The 22,328-nt window shown below is 39.2% G+C and overlaps 1 protein-coding gene and 1 pseudogene across 1 annotated transcript; one reads left to right on the forward strand and one right to left on the reverse strand.

Moving 5' to 3' along the window:
* The first annotated feature begins 325 nt into the window (after nt 1-325).
* Nucleotides 326-3,512, forward strand: LOC112180326 (spermidine synthase 1). The gene is made up of 9 exons (XM_024318856.2): nt 326-631; nt 1,280-1,356; nt 1,489-1,611; nt 1,875-1,979; nt 2,174-2,246; nt 2,339-2,410; nt 2,504-2,705; nt 2,925-3,054; nt 3,182-3,512. The coding sequence occupies exons 1-9, from the start codon at nt 361-363 to the stop codon at nt 3,233-3,235; spliced, it is 1,107 nt and encodes a 368-aa protein (XP_024174624.1). The 5' UTR covers nt 326-360; the 3' UTR covers nt 3,236-3,512.
* A 1,315-nt stretch (nt 3,513-4,827) lies between these two features.
* Nucleotides 4,828-5,535, reverse strand: LOC112177412 (annotated as a pseudogene).
* Nucleotides 5,536-22,328: the final 16,793 nt, after the last annotated feature.

Here is a 22,328-nt window from a genome sequence, read left to right on the forward strand (position 1 = left end):
TCAAACTTTCACCCTATATTTATATATATAGTATATAAGCAGACTGGTGTTGGTTAAATGGCCACTCCAGAGAAACACCACCATTATATAGCTAGCCACCACGGAAACAGAAATAGTGTATGACAAAACCAAGTCAGAGAATCCATATAATTTGATCCCCGGCCGTATTGGTGATGAGACAGTTTGCACAGTCCTCATTCTCGTGTGGTTGGTTCTAGCTAGCTAGTACACAGAGCTCTGAGACAGCAATATCTGGCTAGTTATATATATGTATCTTTTTTCCACCATTTAAAGGGCAAAGAATTCAATCCACCAAGAGAAGTTATAAGGTGCAAAAGAAACGTTGCAGTAGTACTACTCATGGAGAAGAGAGGTACTGGCGTTACTACTACTACTATACATGAATCTGCAGCATTACTATGCGGTACAAATTTGTACGTTAAAAGGCCAAAAGAAGATGTTGATGATGAACTACTTAGGGCGGTTAATGGTGATCTCAGCTATGATATCGACTCTGCCCCGCTAGTCTCAGCCGGAATTGATGATGAACACGATGAAGAACCTGTGGATGATCTTGTAAATCATCCTGAGATTCCTGGATGGTTTTCTGAGTATTGTCCAGTTTGGCCAGGTAGGTTTCACTCGAAATGAGCTGCTCATTCTTAATGATATATTTAACGATACACACACACACACACACTGTACACACACATATACTTAACTTTGAAGGATTTAAATTAAAGTGTACCTATTTTAATTGCTTTCCTGCATGCTGAGCTTTCAAAAGTTTCTATCAGAATGGATGAACATATCCTTCAAAAAGATATATGTGCACATTATGCATGCTTCATTTTGTTTTCAATCTGTTAGTTGGGATTTGGGAGTGATTGATTCTTGCTTCAAACAGTGGAGTTAATTATAATTTATTACATGATAATTTTGTTAATTACACGAGCTAAGAATGCTGGTAGGAAATTAACCTCAGAATTCATGTGGAAAATGTTTGCGGTAAAAAGGTTTTTGCATCTGGTGCTTTTTGATGCATTCTTATTGCTTTAGTGCGAAATTGCAATATATTCATTCTTTGCAGAATTTTCTTTCTTTTTACCCCTTATCTCAATGTAAACACACAAAAAGTTTCAGATTTTCACATGCATTTACAAATTTTGGCATATTGTTTACTTCACGAGAAAGTAGTCACTACTAGTTCAGCTTTGAAGTAATTAGCTTTCGAGGAGACAGTTTAATGAACTTTGTTGAAAGTTAACCATATATGTAGGGCAAGCACACTTTTTGAAGGTAGAAAAGATCTTATTTCAAGGGAAGTCCCAGTACCAAAGTATGATGGTATTTCAGGTAAAACAATTATTTTCCATCATGATATTTGTACTCTTCTTATCTGTCATTATATAATTTACAATTTGATTAACAATTTAACAATATAACACGTGATCATTAATCGTATATGGGTTTATCACATATATGCAGTCATCAGCATATGGGAAGGTTTTTGTTCTGGATGGAGCCCTGCAACTCACTGAAAAGGATGAGTGTGCTTACCAAGAAATGATTACACATCTTCCTCTTTGCTCCATTCCAAACCCAAAAAAGGTTCATTATTTTGATCTCTCTTGGCCATGCCAAATCCGATCCCTATCATGCAGTTGAACCAAACTTCCATCAATTAACTAATAGAGTCAATCTCACACATTTAAGACATAATTCGATCCATTTGAAATTAGTTTACGTATATTTCAAGTGTACTTAATACATATAACACGCTTTGCCAAATAATTAACCTTAACTAATCATTTTGCCACCTAGCTACTTACCATATCTCCCAGGTTATTACTTATTTCTTATGTATTAACCAGGTATTACTCATTGGAGGAGGAGATGGCGGAATTTTAAGGGAAATTTCTCGACACTCTTCTGTTGAGCAGATTGATATATGCGAAATAGACACCATGTTAGTTGATGTGAGTCCAAAATCATAATCTCACCCATTTCTCACTTCCTACACTAATTTCTAGAAAATCAGGCTCTAGCTAATTGAAACATATAAAATTCGAATGTAGAAGAAAGTACCAAACTAAAAAGCAATGATATACAGTATTACTTCCGAGTTTTGAAATTAAAAATGTGATTCACATGTATACCATTAACTTTTCAGATCTACAAGAAATTTTTTCCTGATGTTGCTATTGGATACAAGGACCCTCGGGTAACTCTTCATGTTAAAGATGGTAAATCCAGTAGTACTTCTAGCTAGATTGCACTCTAACTAATTTATACATATTTTCCAGCTAATCATCACCTTAATTATTTAAATTTGCAGGTACTGAATTTTGTAAGTACGTTCCACAAGGAACGTATGATGCAATAATAGTGGACGCATTTGACCCAATAAGTAAATATATAGTTTCTTCCCTTTCCTTATAGCTAATTATTATACTAATGTACATAATTATACAAAATATGTGCATATATGCATTGCACGCAGGGCCTGGTCATGAGCTTCTTGATGATGAGACTCCCTTCTTTGAACTGGTGAGAAAAGCTCTCCGCCCTGGAGGAGTCATGTGCATCCAAGCAGAAAGCATATGGTTTCGCTCCTTCCAGGTTGATGAACTCGTTGCAAAATGTCGCCAAATTTTCGAAGGCTCTGTTGACTATGCTTGGACAATTGTTCCAGCATATCCAAGGTGTGTGTAGGCTGAGAAGATATTAGGATTCTCGAAACCTCTTGTATAATTTTATATTAATTAATTATTTATATTAATTAATTAGACGAACATCTTAGTTTTAACACAGTATCAGAGCTAGCTAGTTCACGTATAATATTATCTAGTTTATAGTAATAGTAATTTTTCAGAGTTTCATTTTTTATTTTCTAATTTGTTCTATTTTCGGTTAATCCTTAGTGGGGTGATTGGTTTCTTGCTTTGCTCCAAGGAGGGGTCATACGTGAACTTCAGAAATCCTATCAACCCGATTAACCCCAACAATAGTTACGGAGTATCAAAAGAGCCCTTGAAATTTTACAATTCAGAGGTAAACCCCTTGGATTTAATTTGTATATAGATGCAAGTAAATACATTCTAGATTGGTCTTGTTGATTTCCTGATATAGCTAGCTACTTCTCAGTTCTCATATTCATTTTCTCCAATATCTATTTCAGGTACACATGGCTGCATTTTGTTTGCCATCGTTTGCGAAGAAGGTGACTAACTAAGTAATGGCTAGTACGATCTATATAAAGTGGATAGCACACTATGGTGAATGATAATCATGTTGCAGCTAGCTGAGGCAGAGTTGTGAATATTGAAGAAGAAGTCGACGATATTGATTATTAGAATTGTTTGCCATATATACCACACACATACCTCGGCAAAATCTATCCCCACCCCAAACATCATCATTGTGTATTGTGTTGTCATTTCTATTTCCAAAATGGTTTCTTATTGTTTTCAATGATTTGCTAGTGGAACTATATTATGTTGTATAATTGGTTTGGCCTGAATTCAAAAATGGGAAATATATACTCTACTTATTCGGTTATTTTATACCTAAAGTCTTCTTCTTTTCCCTTCCAAGGCCGGCCTGATGGGTGCAGCTTGGGGCTGCGGCCTTAGGTCACCTATCATCGGTGGGCCTCCTAGAGTTATATATATATATATATATATATTTTTTTTTGTAGTCATCAAGTGTTTGTATATATTTTTTTTCATCTTTATAACAAGATGCGCACCTCAGTCCTCTGGGTAGAAAGTGTCACCCAGGCTAACCACAAGGTAGAAAGTGAAGAACATTAAATCAACCTAACTACAAGCTACATATAATTATAGAACACGAAATCAACATAAAAATGATATGCAAACTAGAATGTTTAACCTCATATAGAGATATAATTATGTTCACCTCATAAAGAGGTAAGTTTTTCACCATATATGTTTAAAATAAAGGTAAAAGTTTAACCACACACTATATATACTTCATATGTAGATACATAAACAAAAATTATATTTACATGATAACAAATTATCAATCCAGTATAAGAGAGAAATGATTCATGTAAGAGAGTGATGATGAGACAAATTAAGTCAACAATTTCAGTACACACACACACATGGAATAATAATATTTACCTCAATGGTGGTGATAAGAAAAGTGATGGTGATAAGAAAGACGAGACAATATTGATAGGAGATGAGAGAAAGAAGAAGAAGAAGGAGAAGGAGAATGAGAAAGAGAATGATGCAATATGTATTAGGCAAGATCAAGGAAGAATTTTTGCTTATTATATATAGATTTTTCTTTTGAATTCAATCAAGAAACTAATAATATAAATTAATGATTAATTACTGGTTACTCCCTATAGTTATAGGGTTTCGTCGTTTCAGTCCCTGACATTCGAATTTTATCTAAAAACTCCTCAAACTCTCAATTTCCTCCCAATCAGTCCCTGCCGTCAAGCTCCGTCCAAATAATCAGTTAAATTGCTGACGTGGCATTTTTTTACATGCTGAAATGTCTATTATACCCTTACCTTATATTTTTTTAAATTTATTTATTTTCTTTTCTCTCTCTCACCTTTTTTTTGTTTTTTCCTTTTGACCTCTTCGTTGTTCGTCGGATCAGTGATCTTCCAAAGAATAGGCCTCCTCTCTCCTCTCCTCTCTTCTGTACTACTAGATCTGCTCTCTCTCTCTCTCTTAGAGGGTTGGTCCATCCCTTCAAAGACCTGATCCAGGCGTCATGGTCACCGCTACCAATGCCCCCATGACCATGAAAGATCAGCTCACAGTTATCCCACACCCCTATCTATCAGCTACTCGAAAGTGAAAACATATTTAAAGCCTCGATGAGCATATTGGGTTTGAACTTCTTCAACTTGATCATAGTTTTAGCAAAATGTCCACTCCTTTGATCAGACATATCATCTCGGTCCACTCAAGTATTCACCACATAATCCAACCCCCACGACGCAATCGCCTCCTCCACATTCGCCGGCTCATTGGGGTCCAGCAGCGGCGGAGTCCTAGAAGTCTTCACATTACAAAACCTGCACACATTTCCAATCAACATTTCAACCACAAAACACGAAAGCCTCCTCTCTCACACATTTCGTCAAACACCTCACCTGCAACCGCGTGTACACTTGTTGCCAAGAATCATGATAGTGGTGGTGGCAGTGGCGGTTTCGCCGCCGTAAACCTCCGTCGGACTAGCACTCGCCGAGATTGGGACACTTAGCCTCCTCGCAGACTGTGTGGAGCTTCAATTCCCTGAGCTTCTTCTTAATCTGCATGTACTTCTCGCCGGCCGGGATCGACTCCATCCATTTTGGCTTCTGCAGCAGCTTCTTCTTCGTGTCGACCTCCACGGAGTACGGACCTTCGCCTTCGACTAATTCCGTGAGTGGGAGATCGGCGGCGAGTTGAGCACGGAGGAGGTGGTTGACGGCGTGGAAGAGGAGAAGGATCGGGTCATGGAGTTTAGGGTTCGGGTCAGGGCTGAAAACCGAGTCTGCATCTCTCTCTCTTCGGGTTAAGGTGGTGAGAAAGATTGGTTCATGTGATGATGATAAGTCGATGGTGAGGAAGAAGATGAGGGAGGTGGGAGGTTGGTCGTTTTGGTTAGTTGGTGCAGACTATTTGTCTATTTTGGATCTTGGATCTTGGAGAGAGAGAGAGCTGGAAGAAGAGGTAGAAAGAGGTAAAAGGGGGGGGGGGGGGGGGAGGTGAGAGAGAAAAAAGAAAATAAATAAATTTTAAAAAATATAAGGTAAGGGTATAATAGACATTTCGGTGTGTAAAAAATGCCACGTCAGTAATTTAACGGACTATTTGGACGGAGCTTGACGGCAGGGACTGATTGGGAGGAAATTGAGAGTTTGAGGAGTTTTTAGGTGAAATTCGAAGGTCAGGGACTGAAACGATGAAACCCTATAAGTATATGGAGTAAACAGTATTTAACTCATAAATTAATGTCAACATATTAAATTTTCTGATATTACATTAAAACAAATTGCAATAATTTAGTATTACAGTTAATATATTGATTTTTTGTGCAAAAAATATTAAATAAGGGTATATTAGGAATGAAAAATTTAGGTGTTGACTCAGCAAGATAGAAAATGAAATAAATTCAATATGGCAACTGAGTCATAGAACTGCAATTAACAAAAAAATTCATCCGGACAACAATCAATATTGGGTCTAGATTTTGGACTTTAATCAAATTAACTCTCTTTTTTATTTCTACTAATGTCCTTTCTAATTTAATAACACAATATAGATGTAGTTCAAGTAAATTAACAATATGGATGTAGTTCAAGAAAATGAAATAAATTCAATATGGCAACTGAGTCATAGAACTGCAATTAACAAAAAAGTTCATCCGGACAACAATCAATATAGGGTCTAGATTTTGGACTTTAATCAAATTAACTCTCTTTTTTATTGCTACTAATGTCCTTTCTAATTTAATAACACAATATAGATGTAGTTCAAGTAAATCCCTATTTGTGTGTCTGATCTAAACTCTAGATTACTTGACCTAGTGGTTATAGGGTTTTAATTGGAGAGAATCTCGGAAAATATCTTAGAGATATCCATTCATTGTATGATTACCTTTCCTTGTACAATTCAAATTCTATGCATTGTAATCCTCTATATAAAGACGCCCCTATTATCAATGAGAACACACAATAATTCTCTCTCAAATATCGTTTCCCTAAAATAAGTTATCAGCATGAGGCTCTAACCCTGAAACCCTAATTTCATAGCCTTCAATACCTAGCAACCACCACTGCATATATTGAAGTCCCAAATCTCAGCAGTCTAGAACAGGCGGCGCCACCCCAAGAACCGGCCGGAAAGACTGCGAACCGGCCACCATAAAAAGAAGAACATCCGCTGTCCAGTTCAAACCATTCCGGTCCACTTTTGACCATCATAATTCGTCAGAGGCGGCATCTCTATCCTACAATCCAGGAACTGGAAAAATTATTCCTAGAACCGGCCTTGAAGTTCCCGAACCGGCCACTAGAATTGCTAAATCAATGAACCGCCACCTTAATTCTCCTTCAGTCCCATACGAGCCCAGAAAAAAGAAGAAAAAAAAAAGAGGAGGAGGAAGCGATGCAGCCCAGCCCAGAGAAGACGGAAAAGGAGCTCGGCCCAGCAAGAAGATTGCTCGGCCCGCGGCCCATTGAAGAAGGAAAAAAAAAGGGGACAGCAGCCTGGCCCACTGACTCTTCTCTGGCCCACTCCAGCGCCACCTCAACTCAGCAGCAACGCCAACTCAGCCTGCCACATAAGCTACCGTAAGCACCGGTGCCACGTCATCACAGGCAACAGTGACCGCCGGTGACTTTTCCAGCCACTTTCCGGCGACCTATTTCGATGTATTTTTTACTAAAAGTTTCCGTTTTTTTTTAGATTTTTTAATTCAATTTCTCTTCTTTTCTCAGGACTTGCAACCTCCCTTCTTCTACCCCTCTTTCTTCATCATAAGGGAGACCTAATTAAGCTGACCTGTGGGGGTTCGTGCTCACTCCAAGCTTTGAGCTTGTTGAGATCTCCAAACTTAAAGTCTGTACATAATTTATAATCGACCACTTATATCATTGTTTTGATCTAATCCAATACCTCTTGGAATTGAATTTCTTGGAAGCAATTATGCTCAGAAATTCCTAAATTCTTGGAAGCGACTAAGCTCAGAAATTTTATATGTTTTCGTGGTAGTTTTTTCCACTCTGAAACTAACACTTTTTCTTGTTCTCTTTCAGGATGAGTAACCTAAACAAATTGGACTTTGCTCCATTGGGAACAACTGGCTCTGAATATCACAGGTGGGTTCGTGATGTCCGCGAGCATCTCAAGGCCGATGGAATCCTGGATACGATTCCTGAGCCTAGCCAGGACATGCTAACTGTTGAGCAAGCTCAAGCTTTGGAAGTAAATAGAGAAGCCTTAGAGGCAAATAAGGCGAAAACCATCATCCTAATGACTCGTCATATGGATGATTCTCTCCAGTACGAGTGTGTGAATGAAGAAGACCCCAGAAGGCTGTGGGTCTCACTCGAAGAAAGATTTGGCAACGTCTGTGACTCCCTGCTTCCTGACCTAGAAGTGAGATGGCATAGCCTCCGCTTCTGTGATTTCAAGTCAGTTCTTGACTACAACTTGGAAGCACTTCGCATTAAATCCTTAATGGAATTCTATGGTAAAGAGATCACATATGCGATGTTGATTGAGAAGACTCCCTCTGCCTTTCTTGTCTCTGCATTGATGATTGCTAAGAACTATCGAATCGATGTTACTGCAGGACAGATCACAAGGTTTCATGACCTCATTGGAGCTATAAATGTTGCTGAAAAGCACGACAACATCCTTGTGAAGAACTATAATTCGAGATCCGTGGAAATAGAGCATATTCCTGAATCCTATTATAGTCGCGCCCCTAAGAGAGGGCGCCAAGAACGAAACCCTAATCTTAGGGATACTTCTGGACATTCTGGTCCATATAATCGCTCTACTTGGGAAGGTAACCGCCAAAATAGGCGAACACGGAACCGAAGAGGTAAACGTGGAAAGAGAGAGGGAGGCAACATAAAGAGCCATCTAAATGATGCTTTCAAAGCATCTCAATCAATGGAGTCTGAGCAAAGAGATGTATGTTCTCGATGTGGAGTATCTGGTCAATGGCACACATTTGTAGAGCTCGTGAAGAAATTGTCACACCTACAAAGCATATTGTGAAGCAAGAGAAGCTCACGATGTGGAACAAGAAGATCAAGAAGATGATCTAGGAAGGATTGAAGACTACAAATTTGGCTGGGATCAATAGATCGCCAATTCTGTTTTAAGTCTTCATTTTAAAAGTGATGTAATAGGCAATTGTCATATACTTTGTTGTAAATGCCATAGGTTTAGTTTTTCTTCACATAGGCTCATCCAAAATGAGTGTGATGTCTAGAAAGGTTTTGAGATAAGTGGTACTTAAGCGAGCTTTGCTCCACCTACATCTCTCTACTCACCTGGTCATATTTATTTTGGAGTTACCGAAAGAAGTCAAACGACTACCTTTGTTTTTCATTCGCTAACATTTGGATTAGATTCTCTTAATGGTTAAGAGACAATGATGTACTCTGTTGGCTTATGAATAAAATTTCAAGTTCTTTTCATTATGACTCCATTTTGATTCTGAGTATATGACTTTGTGACTACGATGGTTGGGCCATCAATATTAATTCAAGGACATAGAATAGCCCAAGTTCCCCTTGCCAAAAGGCACCTTGATTACTGTCGCAAAAATCTCTACACTCCTAGGGCAAATCGCACCTATGAGTAGCCAAAGGATTTCATGCGAAAATGCATGTAGAGAATGAAAATGAGTTCCTTTACAATACCTCTAATGATTGCGAACAAAGGCACATCTTAGAGCAGTTTATGTGCCTCTCTAGTGGACTCTATGTCACTATTCGAGCTATCAAATCCAATAAAGTCATGAGAGAAGATCTCTTAGATTAGACACATATTGGCTTTGTCATGATAGGATAGGTCATCCTAGTCATAATATGATGATCCGTTTACTAAAGACTTCACATGGACATCATTTCTTTTGAGCGAAACGAAGAATGAATCAAAAGTTGATTTCTGGACTAAGTGTGACCGATGCTACTGCCTAGGGCACAGCCTCCGTTCACCACCAACCTAGAGCTAGCGCAGTCCCTGTCCATGATGCCATGGATGGTGTCCATCATGGTAATGGTGCCCTAGGTGATGCTGCAATCACTAACTTTCTTCAAATAGAGTTTCAGACCCTCAAGCCCAACCAAAATTCTCATTGGTTGCTTATAAAGCCTCTCGCTCGTTTTACAAAGCCCGTTCCTTAGGGAAATTAGGACAATTAGGACTGAGATCATCCTATGCAAAGGATATGAAAATACTCATTCTGTTCTTACATAAAATCCGTAGGGATTCTGTGGACTAGTTTAACTAACTTACAGATGTTTAAATATCTCATGATGTTGGTTGACACGCAAACACGCTGGTCACGTGTTATGTCATTATCCACTTATAATGCTGCTTATGCTACACTCCTAGAAAATATCATATGACAACGGGCTCACTCCTCGGATCATCCTATTCCGTCAATTGGACTTGACGATGCTAAAGAGTTTACATCGAAGTCTTTCGATGGATATTGCAATGAGACTGATGTTGGACATTATATTCTCATGAACATACCCAAATGATCTCACGAAAACGGCTATGATGGTAGTCAGGACATTGGTAATGCGCACCAATCTCCTTATATCCGCTTAGGGTGATGTAATATCGCATGCAGCTATGCTAATTCGTCTACGACCCACCTCCATTCAATCTACCTTTGCGTTATAGCTAGTGACTGGGTACATGTATTTTGTACTTACGCATATTTGAGTTAGCCATTTATGTGCCAATTGCGCCGCTACAACACTCTATAATGGGTCCTTACAGACAAATGGGCAACTACGTTGGATTTGAGATTCCAACAATCGTCCGCCACTTATGCACTTGCTAGGCGAACTCCTTACTGCTAGATTTGCAGATGTCACTTTGATGAGACAATCTTCCAGTCGTTAGGGGGAGATAAGAACACTGATGTTCAGTAGAAGCGATAGGAATCGTCGTGGCCTGTCCCCACTATATCTCATCTCAATCCCCGTTAAAGTGACGAGATCACACAAATATGATGCAAACATGCCTGCAAGGATGGAAGTCCCTACGAGAGGACGTAGCGCCAACCTACACTGAGGTAGGCATGGTGCCAACGCCAAAGAGAGTGGCACTCTGGTGCTACAGGCCATGTCCCCAGCTAGGATGCATGGGAGGCCTGTGAGTTCGAATGATACTTTGGCACATTCCAATCGTTTGATCATCAAGACTCAAAATCCGTCTCATGAGAATCTTTTGGACAATGTTATCATTGGGGGACGCCTCAACGTCAGAACCTATTCCTAAGAATATAGAGGTCTTTGAAAATTACACTAGTGTACATGAGACGTGGGATAGAAACTCCATCATAATGATGATGTAGTTGCGCATGCGCATGAGTTTGTTGAGTCCGATGATATTGAACCACGCTCCGTTGATGAATGAATGCCAACGTAGAGAAATTTGGCCTAAATGGAAAGATGCGATCCAGGTTAAGTTGGATTCTCTAAAGAAAATGAAGGTTTTTGAGCCAGTGATGCCAACACCTCCTAACATAAAACCTATTGACTAATGGGTCCTCGTTAGAAAGCGTGGTGAGAAAAAGAGATGGCAGCCTCGCCTTATGGCGCAAGGCTTCTCACAAAACACCCTGCAATCGACTACGATGAGACATATTCTCTCGTAATGGATGTCATTGCACTCCACTACCCTGTCAGTTTGGTAGTTTCCGAATAACTGATTATGCAGCTTACAAATGTGGTCACTACGTATCTCTATGGGGATCTAGATATGGAATATACATGAAGGTTCATGGTGAACTTCATTTACCTAGGTCAAGTGGCTTTAGACCACGGAGCACGTTTGCAAAGAGGTTAAAACGCTCACTAAAGTGACTACTTGATTGGGAAGGGATATGCCCGAGCGTTTTCATAACAAGTTTCGGATTCTATCGCGGTTCATGTTGGACATGATATTCATTGGAAGCTCTTAAAGAGTTAAGGGAAACCGCTGAACACTTGAAATCCGAGTTTGAGATGAAGGATTTTGGGAGAACACAATTATATCCCAGTTTGGAACTTAAGCATCGTGTTGATAGATGCTTCGGCATTTTGACAAGGTCAAGCCTTCAAGCACCCCCATGATCGTTTGTAGTCTTGATCCTGAAAATGATCCTCTTCGTCTGAAGGATGATGACGAAGATGTGCTAGAGGCAGAAGTGTCTTACATGAGTATAATAGGCGCATTATTGTACTTACCCTAATGCACAAGACCGAACATCTCATATGTTGTGAACTTGTTAGCTAAGGTATACCTTTGCGCCAACGCGATGTCATTGGATTGATGTAAATGATATCTTTCAGTACTTGAGATGTACGATTGATATGGTCTTGTTCTATCCCTACAGAGAGATGATAGATTTGGACCCATCACACACCAGAAACGCCGCCAATACTAGCCTGTGTCCGCTATCCCCATCCCAAAACGACATGTGTTTTGGAAGGTTTTGCTGATGTTGGGTATCTCTCTAACCCACATAAAGGTTATTCCCAAAATGGTTAAGTGTTCACCATGGGTAAAGACCGTGATATCTTGGAGGTCTATATAATAGACCCTAGTCACTATATCTTTGAACAATGCAAAGGTTATTACTCTTCACGAAGTGGTTCATGAATGTATATGGATTGGATCTATAGTTACGCATGTTCGAACAGTTGTGGTTTGAAGTCTACCACAGATGAGCCTACAAGCATTTAGGATAATGTTGCTTGTTTTGAACAAATGAAGCAAGGCTACATCAAAAGCGATAACACCAAGCATAATCAACAACAACAGACTCTCCTCAAGATTAAAGTGAACTAGGTTCAATTTGAGGACAGTGCGGCAAACTTGCTCACTATGTCATTGCCTAAATTCCACTTTCGAGAAACATATTGGTAGCATCGTTTGCGGAAGTTACCCGAACTCTCATGACCATAGTCATCAGGGAAAGATGCAGACATCAGGGGGAGATGTCTACACGTATGGTCTCGAAAGGTGAAGGGTGTGTTGTGCTCTTTTTCCCCTTCGACCGAGGTTATTTTTGTCCCACTGGGTTTGCTTTACTCGACAAGGTTTTTAGCGAGGCAACGAGAGAAGCACCGCGTTTGGGTGACATAAGAAGGAGTGTTCAAGTAAATCTCTATTTGTGTGTCTGACCCAAACTCTAGGTTACTTGACTTAGTGGTAATAGGGTTTTAATTGGAGAGAATCTCAGACAATATCTTAGAGATATCCATTCATTCTATGATTACCTTTCCTTGTACAATTCAGATTCTATGCATTGTAATCCTCTATATAAAGAGACCCCTATTATCAATGAGAACACACATCAATTCTCTCTCAAATATAGTTTCCCTAAAACAGAAGTTTATTTTTATTTTTCATTTTTTTCATTGCTACTAGTGGTATTTGGGTTCAATTTTTATGGAAAAAGAAATTTATATGAATGTTTGCCACCAATCTCCAAATTGTCAAGTTTCTAGCTCTCTACTAGTACATGCTTTCTTATTCCTAGTTCTCAAGTCGTTGAGCTAACCTTTCGAACCTTTCGAGACAGTTTGAAACTTTGAATTTTGTTCATTAGTATTCAAGTAGGAATAATGTGGATCAACCTTATTTACTGAAACAAATGTAATTATTATTTTACATATGTGGAACAGTGCAAGGTTCATTTTTTAAAAGACCAAAAAAAAAGTTCATTTTTGTCATAATGCGTAGTGTCTACAAACCCTCAAATAAGAAATCCGGTAAAACCTAAGCAGATGCAAACAATTAATTAAGTTTTAAAAAGCGTTCGCATTAAGCAAGCTTATACAAGAAAGGATAACCTCGTCTTCTAAGGAAAGAACATCATTCAACTAGCACACAATTATGATACAAGCAAGTAACTAGAAGCGTCTTAGAAAGCTTATAGAAGTCCTCTAAACTCACATAGGCTTGAACCCTAGGAAAGAGAAAGAATCAAACTATAACAAGCTCAAGCTCCTTCCCTTTCGGGTTAGAGCTTGTGCCATCACTTGCACCATCCAACTTTTGTTGGCACTTTTGCTATCTTCTTCTTCACAACTGCACTTTCAGGCTTCAGAAAATTCTTCTTGTTAGCAGTACCATACCATAAGGAAGCTTATTCTTACTCCCCATTAGCCTCCCTTTTTCCTCTTGCAGCCCCACTATCAGCCTGTGGCATTGAAACCAACCCCATATCAGCAGGCTCCGAATTCTTCTTCCCCACCGCTAGACTCAGCTTCAACTTCTTTGAAAAGATGGTAATCTCATGCTCAATCCTAGATCGTTGTTTACCAATCACAATTTGTCTCGTATGTGTCCCTTCCTCGAACCACCCCATAAAATTAAAGTCCTCAAATATCGTTTAAAGCTTTTTATAATTAAATATTCATGTAATCCGAATTTTAAAATCTATCAAGTCACAGCAATAGAGTTGACTAAACAATATTCTCTGTCATAAAACTAATTACTCTTATTGTTTATCCATGTTCATAAGTAATATTATATGGGCTCGACCACTCCATTACTAATGTAACAATTTACATCAAAAATTTTGTAAGGGTTTTTTACTTCAACAGTGTCTGAACTCTTCGAGGACTTTTGAAATGATACCTGAACTTTCAAAGTTATCAATGTGATACCTGGACTCATTTTTTTGCATCAACGTAATACCTACGGACAATTTCCATCACGGAACCGTTAAATTTTGCACGTGAGTCACTTAATGAGGATAAAAAGACTGATTTGCCCTAAAATATATATATTTGTTTTTTTTTAATTGTTTGTTTTTAATTTTTTTTTTTCTCTCTCTCCTTCCTCACTAGTTTTGCCTATACGTTTCACCGGAGAGAATCATCTCCCAAGTTGAACAAGGTTCCTCTATTTCCATGGCCGACCTAAAATCCATAGCTGAATGCATAATCTCCTCCGGTTACGCAAAGGTGTGCGTTCATATTTACAAAATCATCAAAAGGTTGGAGTGAAAGGATTCGCCTCTTCTCTGATCCATAAGGAGGTCCTCGAGCTTTACTGCTTTCGAATCTAAAGAACTCTAATTTTCTAATCTTGTTCAAGAATTCAAGGCCACAACTCTTCAATTGTCCATAGAGAATTGAATGTCAAACCAGAATTGTGACAATGAAATCAAAGAACCCTAATTTGAAGATTTGCCCCAATTTTTTTCACTCACCGAATGTAATTCCTCAACCCCAAAACTGCACAAGCCACCATTAATCCAATTGGAATTGAACGCAGAGGCTCGGAATCGTCGCACCAGACTTCCACCCCGTGATGTTGACACCGGCGAGCATAACTGCTCTAGAAATGGATAGGTGTTGTGGTGTTAGCTTTTAGTTACTATAATCCCAAGTTAGTCACTCCCTTCATTCGAACCTCAGAGCAATCGCGTAACACAAAGCTCCCAATTTGAACTAGCGCGGCAGTCTAAGCTTGAACGGGCACCAGCTCATGTTTGAAGATGTCAACGATGCATCGATGAAGCCAAGAAATCTGCCGGCAACGATGGTTCCGACAGAACCCGTAAACACCCAAAAAACAGTTGGCCTTCGATTTCCTCTCCACGGTCAATGAATGGACATACCATGACCACAGAGATGTCGGTGACAACGAGACAAAGAGATTGGGACCGATGCGTCACCGTACGGTTGCCAGAATCCCCAGTTACGGTCGGGTTATGCTTTCGAGTATTTGGGTCGTCAACCAGGTTGAAGATCCCAAAACATCTCTGGCTAGCTGCACAAGAAGGTCTGGATCGCCGCCGACGATATTCCTCTCTCTCTCTCTCTCTCTCTCTCTCTCTCTCTCTCTCTCTCTCTCTCTCTCTCTCTCTCTCTCTCTCTCAGAAATCCCTCTGTGTGGAATCTCAGGTAAATTCCAAGTCTGAGGTCTCGATCTCTATTCCCGTTCATGGTTGAAGGCTTGTGCAAAAGTCATTTTTACCCTTATTTTTTGCCTCACGTGCGGGACACGTGGTTACAGTTAACGGTTTCGTGACGGAAATTATCCGTAGGTATTTCATTGATACAAATAAATGAGTCCAGGTATCACATTGATAACTTTGAAAGTTCAGGTATCATTTTAAAAGTCTTCGAAGAGTTCGGACACTGTTGAAGTAAAAAAACCCTTTTTGTAATGGCAAGAGTTTGAATGACAAAAGTTTCTATATATATACTAATAATGCTTAGTTATAGATAGAGTTGTCACTTAACATGCCTTTAGCAACGAGCAATTGTGACATCACGACTCTTCAAGAAATTAATCCATATCTAGGGGGGTCATACTGGAAAATCTGGAGAGAGCCAGACCCACATTTCGAAACATTACTCGATCAATTACACATGAACTGGAGCTTTTCTTTTCTTTGTTCGATCTTTTAAACATGGCGGGATTTCGCTAAAAAGGAAGCTACATAGAAATTTTATCAGCCATTTTGGATAATAAGGAATACAAACAATAGTAACCTCGCTCACTCCCAAACCTTGCTTAATTAATTATCTCTAGCTTCAAATTTATATACACCTGAAGCCGCAATTACATGCAGTCTGGCACGTAATCGCCACTTTAATTTCCAATAAAACAAGTTCCATGAATGACAACCCCTTTGGATTTAGGCGAACGCAAACTAACTTCATTTTACCCTCATTTATGGATCACAATCCCCACAGTGAGAGAAGTTACAAGTTACAACTGCTAATTAACGAAATGATGTCCTCAGGTAAAAGCGTGAAACCAAAGCTGGATAAGATGACGACGACGGGGTTGGAGTATCTGGTGGCTGGCTATATGATGGCTCAAGCACTAGTGCAGCACCCCACCATTAAGGCATTGACAGAGAGCTAGCTAATAGTACTAGAGGAGAGGACATCGACCAAATCTAGATGCCTACAGAGAATGGTACTCTTGCTATTGTTTCTCCACGCAGGTTTTAGCGCTAAAGGGCCTGGTAGTGGTACTTGTAAGTTGTAACAGTGGTACTGGTTCTACTAGTGGACGACTTTGGCTTCTGAGAAAGGAGAGGTAGTGGAGGGAGAGAATGGTAGTACTATATCTAGTACTGCATTTTCTGAAGGATGGTATGCTTATGCTACCACAGATTGGCCTGGTAAAGCCTTACCCACCCACTAATGTGCATGCATGTCATTTTATTTGGAAAAAAAAAAAAATCACTAAATTTAGTGCTATTTTACATGTCTAAATTTGATGCTCCATGGAATTTGTTCTTTAATCCTTTTGGTTTATGATCGTATTCTGAATGCATGTGTGTTCTTTCATTTGTTTAGATTTATGTTTTATGAAAACAATAAAAGAAGGGTAAAAAATACACACAAAATGCCTATATTTTGGTACAATAAAGACATGCATAACTCTTTTTATCTTTTAAATCTGGGTTTGGACGAGGTGAGTCAAAATTGAGAAAAAAAATGATTATGGATCAAAAATTTTTTTGAAAAATACTCGACATGCAGGTTTGAAAATAAGAAATTAAAAACCATGAATGCTATGTATTTAATTACTAGGTGACGTAGCTCATACACGTCGTTATTATCATATTTTAGTTATTTTAATGTTTTTGTGAGGAATTTGTATTACTTTTTTATAATGACATAGGACTTGTACTTTTTATATGTTAAATTTTTTTAAGCTTTTCTTTAACGTATGTAGGGGTCATCATGAGCAGGGCTAGGGCCGGGTCGGGCCTAGTCAAAGTCAACAAAATTTAGGACCGGGGTTTAAATATGCTAACCGTTACCCGCCAAAAAAGCCCGAGCCGTTAGGGCCTGGTCGGGCCGGCCTTCTGAATGGGGCCGAAAAGGGCCTTATTTTGTTTAACAAAAAGAAATACATTATTTATATTTTTGTTCTCAAAATGTGGCCCAACGGTTATATAGGTAATACAAGATTCATTGTTTTTTGTTGATCATATTTAATATATATATATATATATATATATGATGTGTGTATATATATATATATATTGGATTGACTTATAAAATTTATAAATATTAGTTAAGGTGGTTATATTCAATTAACTATCTCCCAAAATTAATTGTTGTTTAACAAAGGAATCAAAAATTAAAGAAAATATAGCTTAGGAAATCAATTACAAAGAAAGAGGTAAGTTGTATGTTATTGTTAATACTCATAATACCGCCATATGATGTCGGCTTCCGATAACGTGGACAACGATCCAATCTTCCGATATATGTATACTTCACGAAATCCCGCTTAATCTGTCAAGATAAATACCATGGCGTCAAGAGGGGAGACCGCGGTTGGCGGTCTTCTCTCCTCCGATGCTAAAGTTAAACGATGTACTTTTATTGACAAATATAGCGGTAAATAGCTATTGAACGTGTACTCAATGAAGATAGGGAAGTGGACCTTTTATAGGTGAAATAGTGAGTTACCTCACTCTTGTTTTAGATGCGGGACTGATATCCTTCAGTTTGCTGAGTTTTGGTTCTTTCTGCAGAGACAACTTTGGGTGGCTAATGTCGGTGTGTCAAGGCATATTTCAACCTGGAGCTGCCTTGCCAGTGAAGGTTGTCTTGCTGTGTTTCCGGAGATTAATCCATTGAAGTTACTTCGCCAAGGTGACATGGTTAAGTATGAGTGCAGATTATGGCCGGTAATTGCTATGTATATCTAAGTCCCCCAAGTCCCCAGTCAAGGAGGGATTTCTTGGTTGGGGAGTTACCACAACTAAGGCGGAACCTTTAGTTATATATCAGGCATAATCAGTGCGAGTGCGTCGTCAACCATGGATTTTGTCTGAGCGAGCTCTTTTTGCCCTTTCAGGTGGGCCTTTGCTAGGCCCTCCAGGGAGTCCCCCACTCCTCAGCTAAGAAAAACCTCTGTTTGGTCAGATGATTGTTTGTTAAGGGGAGCTGTGTGACAGCATGAGGCTGTGGGTAGCTATCCCACTCTTTCAGAGCCTTAGCATCGAGAAGTTAACTGCCGGATAAATGGCTGTCGTAGGCTGTGTTTAACTGTTCCCTTACTCTTTCTCGGAGGAGAAGAACTTGACTGCACCGCCTCGTTAAGGTCGGTGTACTGATGAATATTGGGATATCCCTGGTTGGGAATGTTCCGCTAAGTGTAAATTATGTCGGGTGAGTGACCGTCGACTATTATGGGAAGTCACGATGTCTGAGACATGTTGTCCAGTAGTTGTCGGTTGATGAGTGATGGTATGATTGACTTGTTTGTTGGAGCAAGGTAAACGTTAACGGTGAAATGACATTGTTGGCGGTAACACTTGTGTTGTGGCGGATTGTTGACTCGTTGCTTGATGATTCGTAGCGGGGGATGAGGATATTTAGCGGAGAATAAGGCTAAGTAGCGGATGAGAAGGCCAAATAGCTGGAGAATTAGGCTATTTAGCGGAAGAGAGGTGTCTATGGCGGTTATTTTTGAATTTTTTGGGTTATTTGGTCAGATTCTGCGTGATCCTCTTACACTGTAGGTGACACGTGGGGGCTGTTGATAGGAATGGCGTGCGCGAAAATGTCGATGCGCGGCCGTTGTCGCTTCACCATAAATGTTGCATTTATGATCACGTCGTTTTTACCGAGGCGTCGTCTTGGTTAGTGGGGGTACGTGGCATGATCATGGCAAGCGGTTACTTTTCGGAAACGGCTGAGATTTGTCGTCAAAGTTTGTATTTAAGGGGGAAACGAAATCAAGTTTTACTCACTTTGCCATATTCTGTTCATTTGTATTCTTTTCTGAGTGAGAGAGAATCAGAGAAAACAAATTAAAAATCTGCAAACCGCGTTGATCGAGTGGAGAATAGAAAGAAGAAAAGAATTTGAAGGAGAGAAGAGGTAGTCGAGCTCATTTTACGGTTAGTCTGCTTCGTCGCTCGTTGGCGTTTATTTCTTCGAATTTGAGGTATGCTTTGTTTCTGAGTTTTTTTTTTTTTTTTTGTGTTCTTGTTTTGGTCTGGTTTGTGTGAATGCATTTGCTCTGTTTGTTCGGATTTTGTGTTATTCTGTGTCAAAGGGTCTGAGAGTTTCTGGCTTTTTTGGGACCTTTCAGGTACCTTCTGGGGTTTTGGAGTGACTGTTCTTGAAGTTACTCCGCCAAGGTGACATGGTTAAGTATGAGTGCAGATTATGACCGGTAATTGCTAAGTATATACAGTTATAGGAAAAAAAACATATTTAAAAAATAGAAAAATTAAAAGGGTTTTTGTCCATTTACACCATTTTTATAGATTTTTTTCCCACTTACCCCATTAAGTTTTTTTAATTCCCTCTTACCCAAAACACTCTAAGGAGGTATTCCCCAATACCCCATTATGTTAAAGGAAAAACATATTATGTGTTTTCGTCAAAGTGATTGACGGAGAGGGAATCAAGGAAATAGCAATTACCATAAATCAGCAAGGATTACGGACCGATCAGCATTTAATGTCATCATTGTAATTGATATTTCCGTTGTAATTCTCTCCCTATATATAGTGGTTATGAAATTAAATGAGTAGACCAATTCCAATTGTCATTTTATTTTTACACGTTATCAGCACGCTCAGAGCAAATAGCCAAGAAAAAAAAAACACAGTTTTCTAGTATTTTTTTTTAGAATAACCCAGTTTTCTATTTACTTTCGTCCTACCGACAAAATCAAAAAAAAAAACACTAGAAGAAAGAAAATTTTTATTTTATTCTCTGCCGTCACCACCGCAGCACACCACACGGGCCTCTTTTGCACACAAACTGCCAACATCAGCAACAGCAGCACACCACCTTCACAGATACCAGCAACCATAGCTCGGCCTCAGCATCCATCCAGACCGGCCTCCAGCCTGCCCAGTTGGATTGCTCAACTATAGCAGACCCGCGCCAGCAGCCTCGCAGCACAACTAGCCCGCCTCCACCTACCCTGAGCCGCACAGCCCCCCCCCCCCCCCCCTCTCTGCCTTGCTCAGCCCATCGGTTGCCCAACCCACCACGCTGCCTCCCAGCCCACCCTTGCAGCAGCAACCTGATCTGCAGCAGCCTCTAGCCTACCCATCTGCAGTCGCTGCGCAGCCTCCTCGCCAGTGCTACCTCCACACCAACACGAAGAAGAAGACGCGAGAAGAAAAAAAAAGAAAAAGAGGAAAAAAGGGGGACAACATCGCTAGGCACACCTGCATCAATACGTGCGTGCGTTAGGATTGTTTTATTTTCTCCAAACCAAGTATGTTCTCTTTTATTTATTTAATTTCATACTATGGTATATTTAATTATTTATAATTAGAATTTTTTTGAGCATGCTATTTTATTGTTTGTTATATATGTGATATATATTAATGGAATCTAAAGCATGTGATTTTTATTTATGTTTACTATTTTTTAAGCATGCTCTATATTTTATTGTTTATGTTTTTATTATTTATGAAATTTTGAGTATGTTTTTATTTTATCTATGTTTATATAATTATGTCTACGCATGTCATTATATTATGTTCTTGTTTTGAGCATGTCAGATATATTTTGTTATATATTATTTATGAAAAAAAATTTAAGATTTTTTACGTTTTTATAATTATGCATGCCTTTAAATTATAATTGTTTTTTGAAGTAAAAATTATAATTGTTTTGCTACATATAAATTGTGTTTTTGCCATCATAATGAAAATTCATGTGCATTACAGATACTTACTTACCGTGATAAAGTATTTTCACATAGCATCGAAAAATGTGACCATTACGAATCTTGGTATTGAAATCTAATTCATATTTTTGGAAAATAATTCACCTACAAGTACTTTTGGTTGTTCATTAGTCGATGCCTCGTGATACCTGTGTTTTCATAACTGATAATTGTCGATTGCGAAAACCGAGGCTAGACTTGCATGTTGAGATACTATACCATTTTGTATGTTTGTGTATGTGACCTGAAAGTGAATGGGACCTAGACGCGTAGATTCCTAGGGATCCCACGGTATCGATAACCGCGAACCTCTGGAGGGGGCTGTGCTCCTATATTTGTCGAGGAAAGGTGAGTACAGACAGTGAACCAGTCATATGAGACTCAGAGCCAGGAAATGGACACTTTCGCTACTTGTAGCCATAAAGACTATAGAGTAGTTGGCCGGTTCTCGAAGGATGACGAACCAGGTCGGTCACCGATTTATTTTAGTTTAGCCAGCAGGTAAGTATCTCGGAGCTCCAAGTTGTGTGAAGCATGCTGCATATGATTTCCTGAAAAGAAACAACTGTGATTGTTTTTGTTTGCATTTGTTTTACTTGATTTTACAAATGCGCGCAACCTATATTCTAGTAGCTATGTTTTACCTATAGTTTTCAAACTTAACTAAGGTTGGGTCGGCCCCTATTGGGCTAGCGAGGACGAAATGCTCACCCCTACATTTTAGGTTACAACGAGGTCATTCCGGACTATTTGGATTAGAAGTGGGTCGTTGGCCGAGTCCATGTGTTGCTGTTCCTGTTGCTTGAAGTTCTTCCTTTTGGTACTCCATTAATTTACTCGTTTTTTATTCCATGTTGAACTCTGTGAGGTCCGCCTACCTGGGAGCGCGTCTCACCCCTTTGTTTTATTGTT

This window comes from Rosa chinensis, chromosome 7 (genome assembly GCF_002994745.2).
Source record: "Rosa chinensis cultivar Old Blush chromosome 7, RchiOBHm-V2, whole genome shotgun sequence".
In the NCBI taxonomy this organism is placed as follows: domain Eukaryota; kingdom Viridiplantae; phylum Streptophyta; class Magnoliopsida; order Rosales; family Rosaceae; genus Rosa; species Rosa chinensis.

Excerpts from the sequence above, each read along its gene's own strand:
- LOC112180326 (XM_024318856.2), top strand. The coding sequence starts at position 361 with ATGGAGAAGAGAGGTACTGGCGTTACTACTACTACTATACATGAATCT. Across the intron at positions 632-1,279 it reads GTATTGTCCAGTTTGGCCAG|GGCAAGCACACTTTTTGAAG; the intron begins GTAGGTTTCACT and ends CCATATATGTAG. Across the intron at positions 2,247-2,338 it reads AACTCTTCATGTTAAAGATG|GTACTGAATTTTGTAAGTAC; the intron begins GTAAATCCAGTA and ends TTAAATTTGCAG.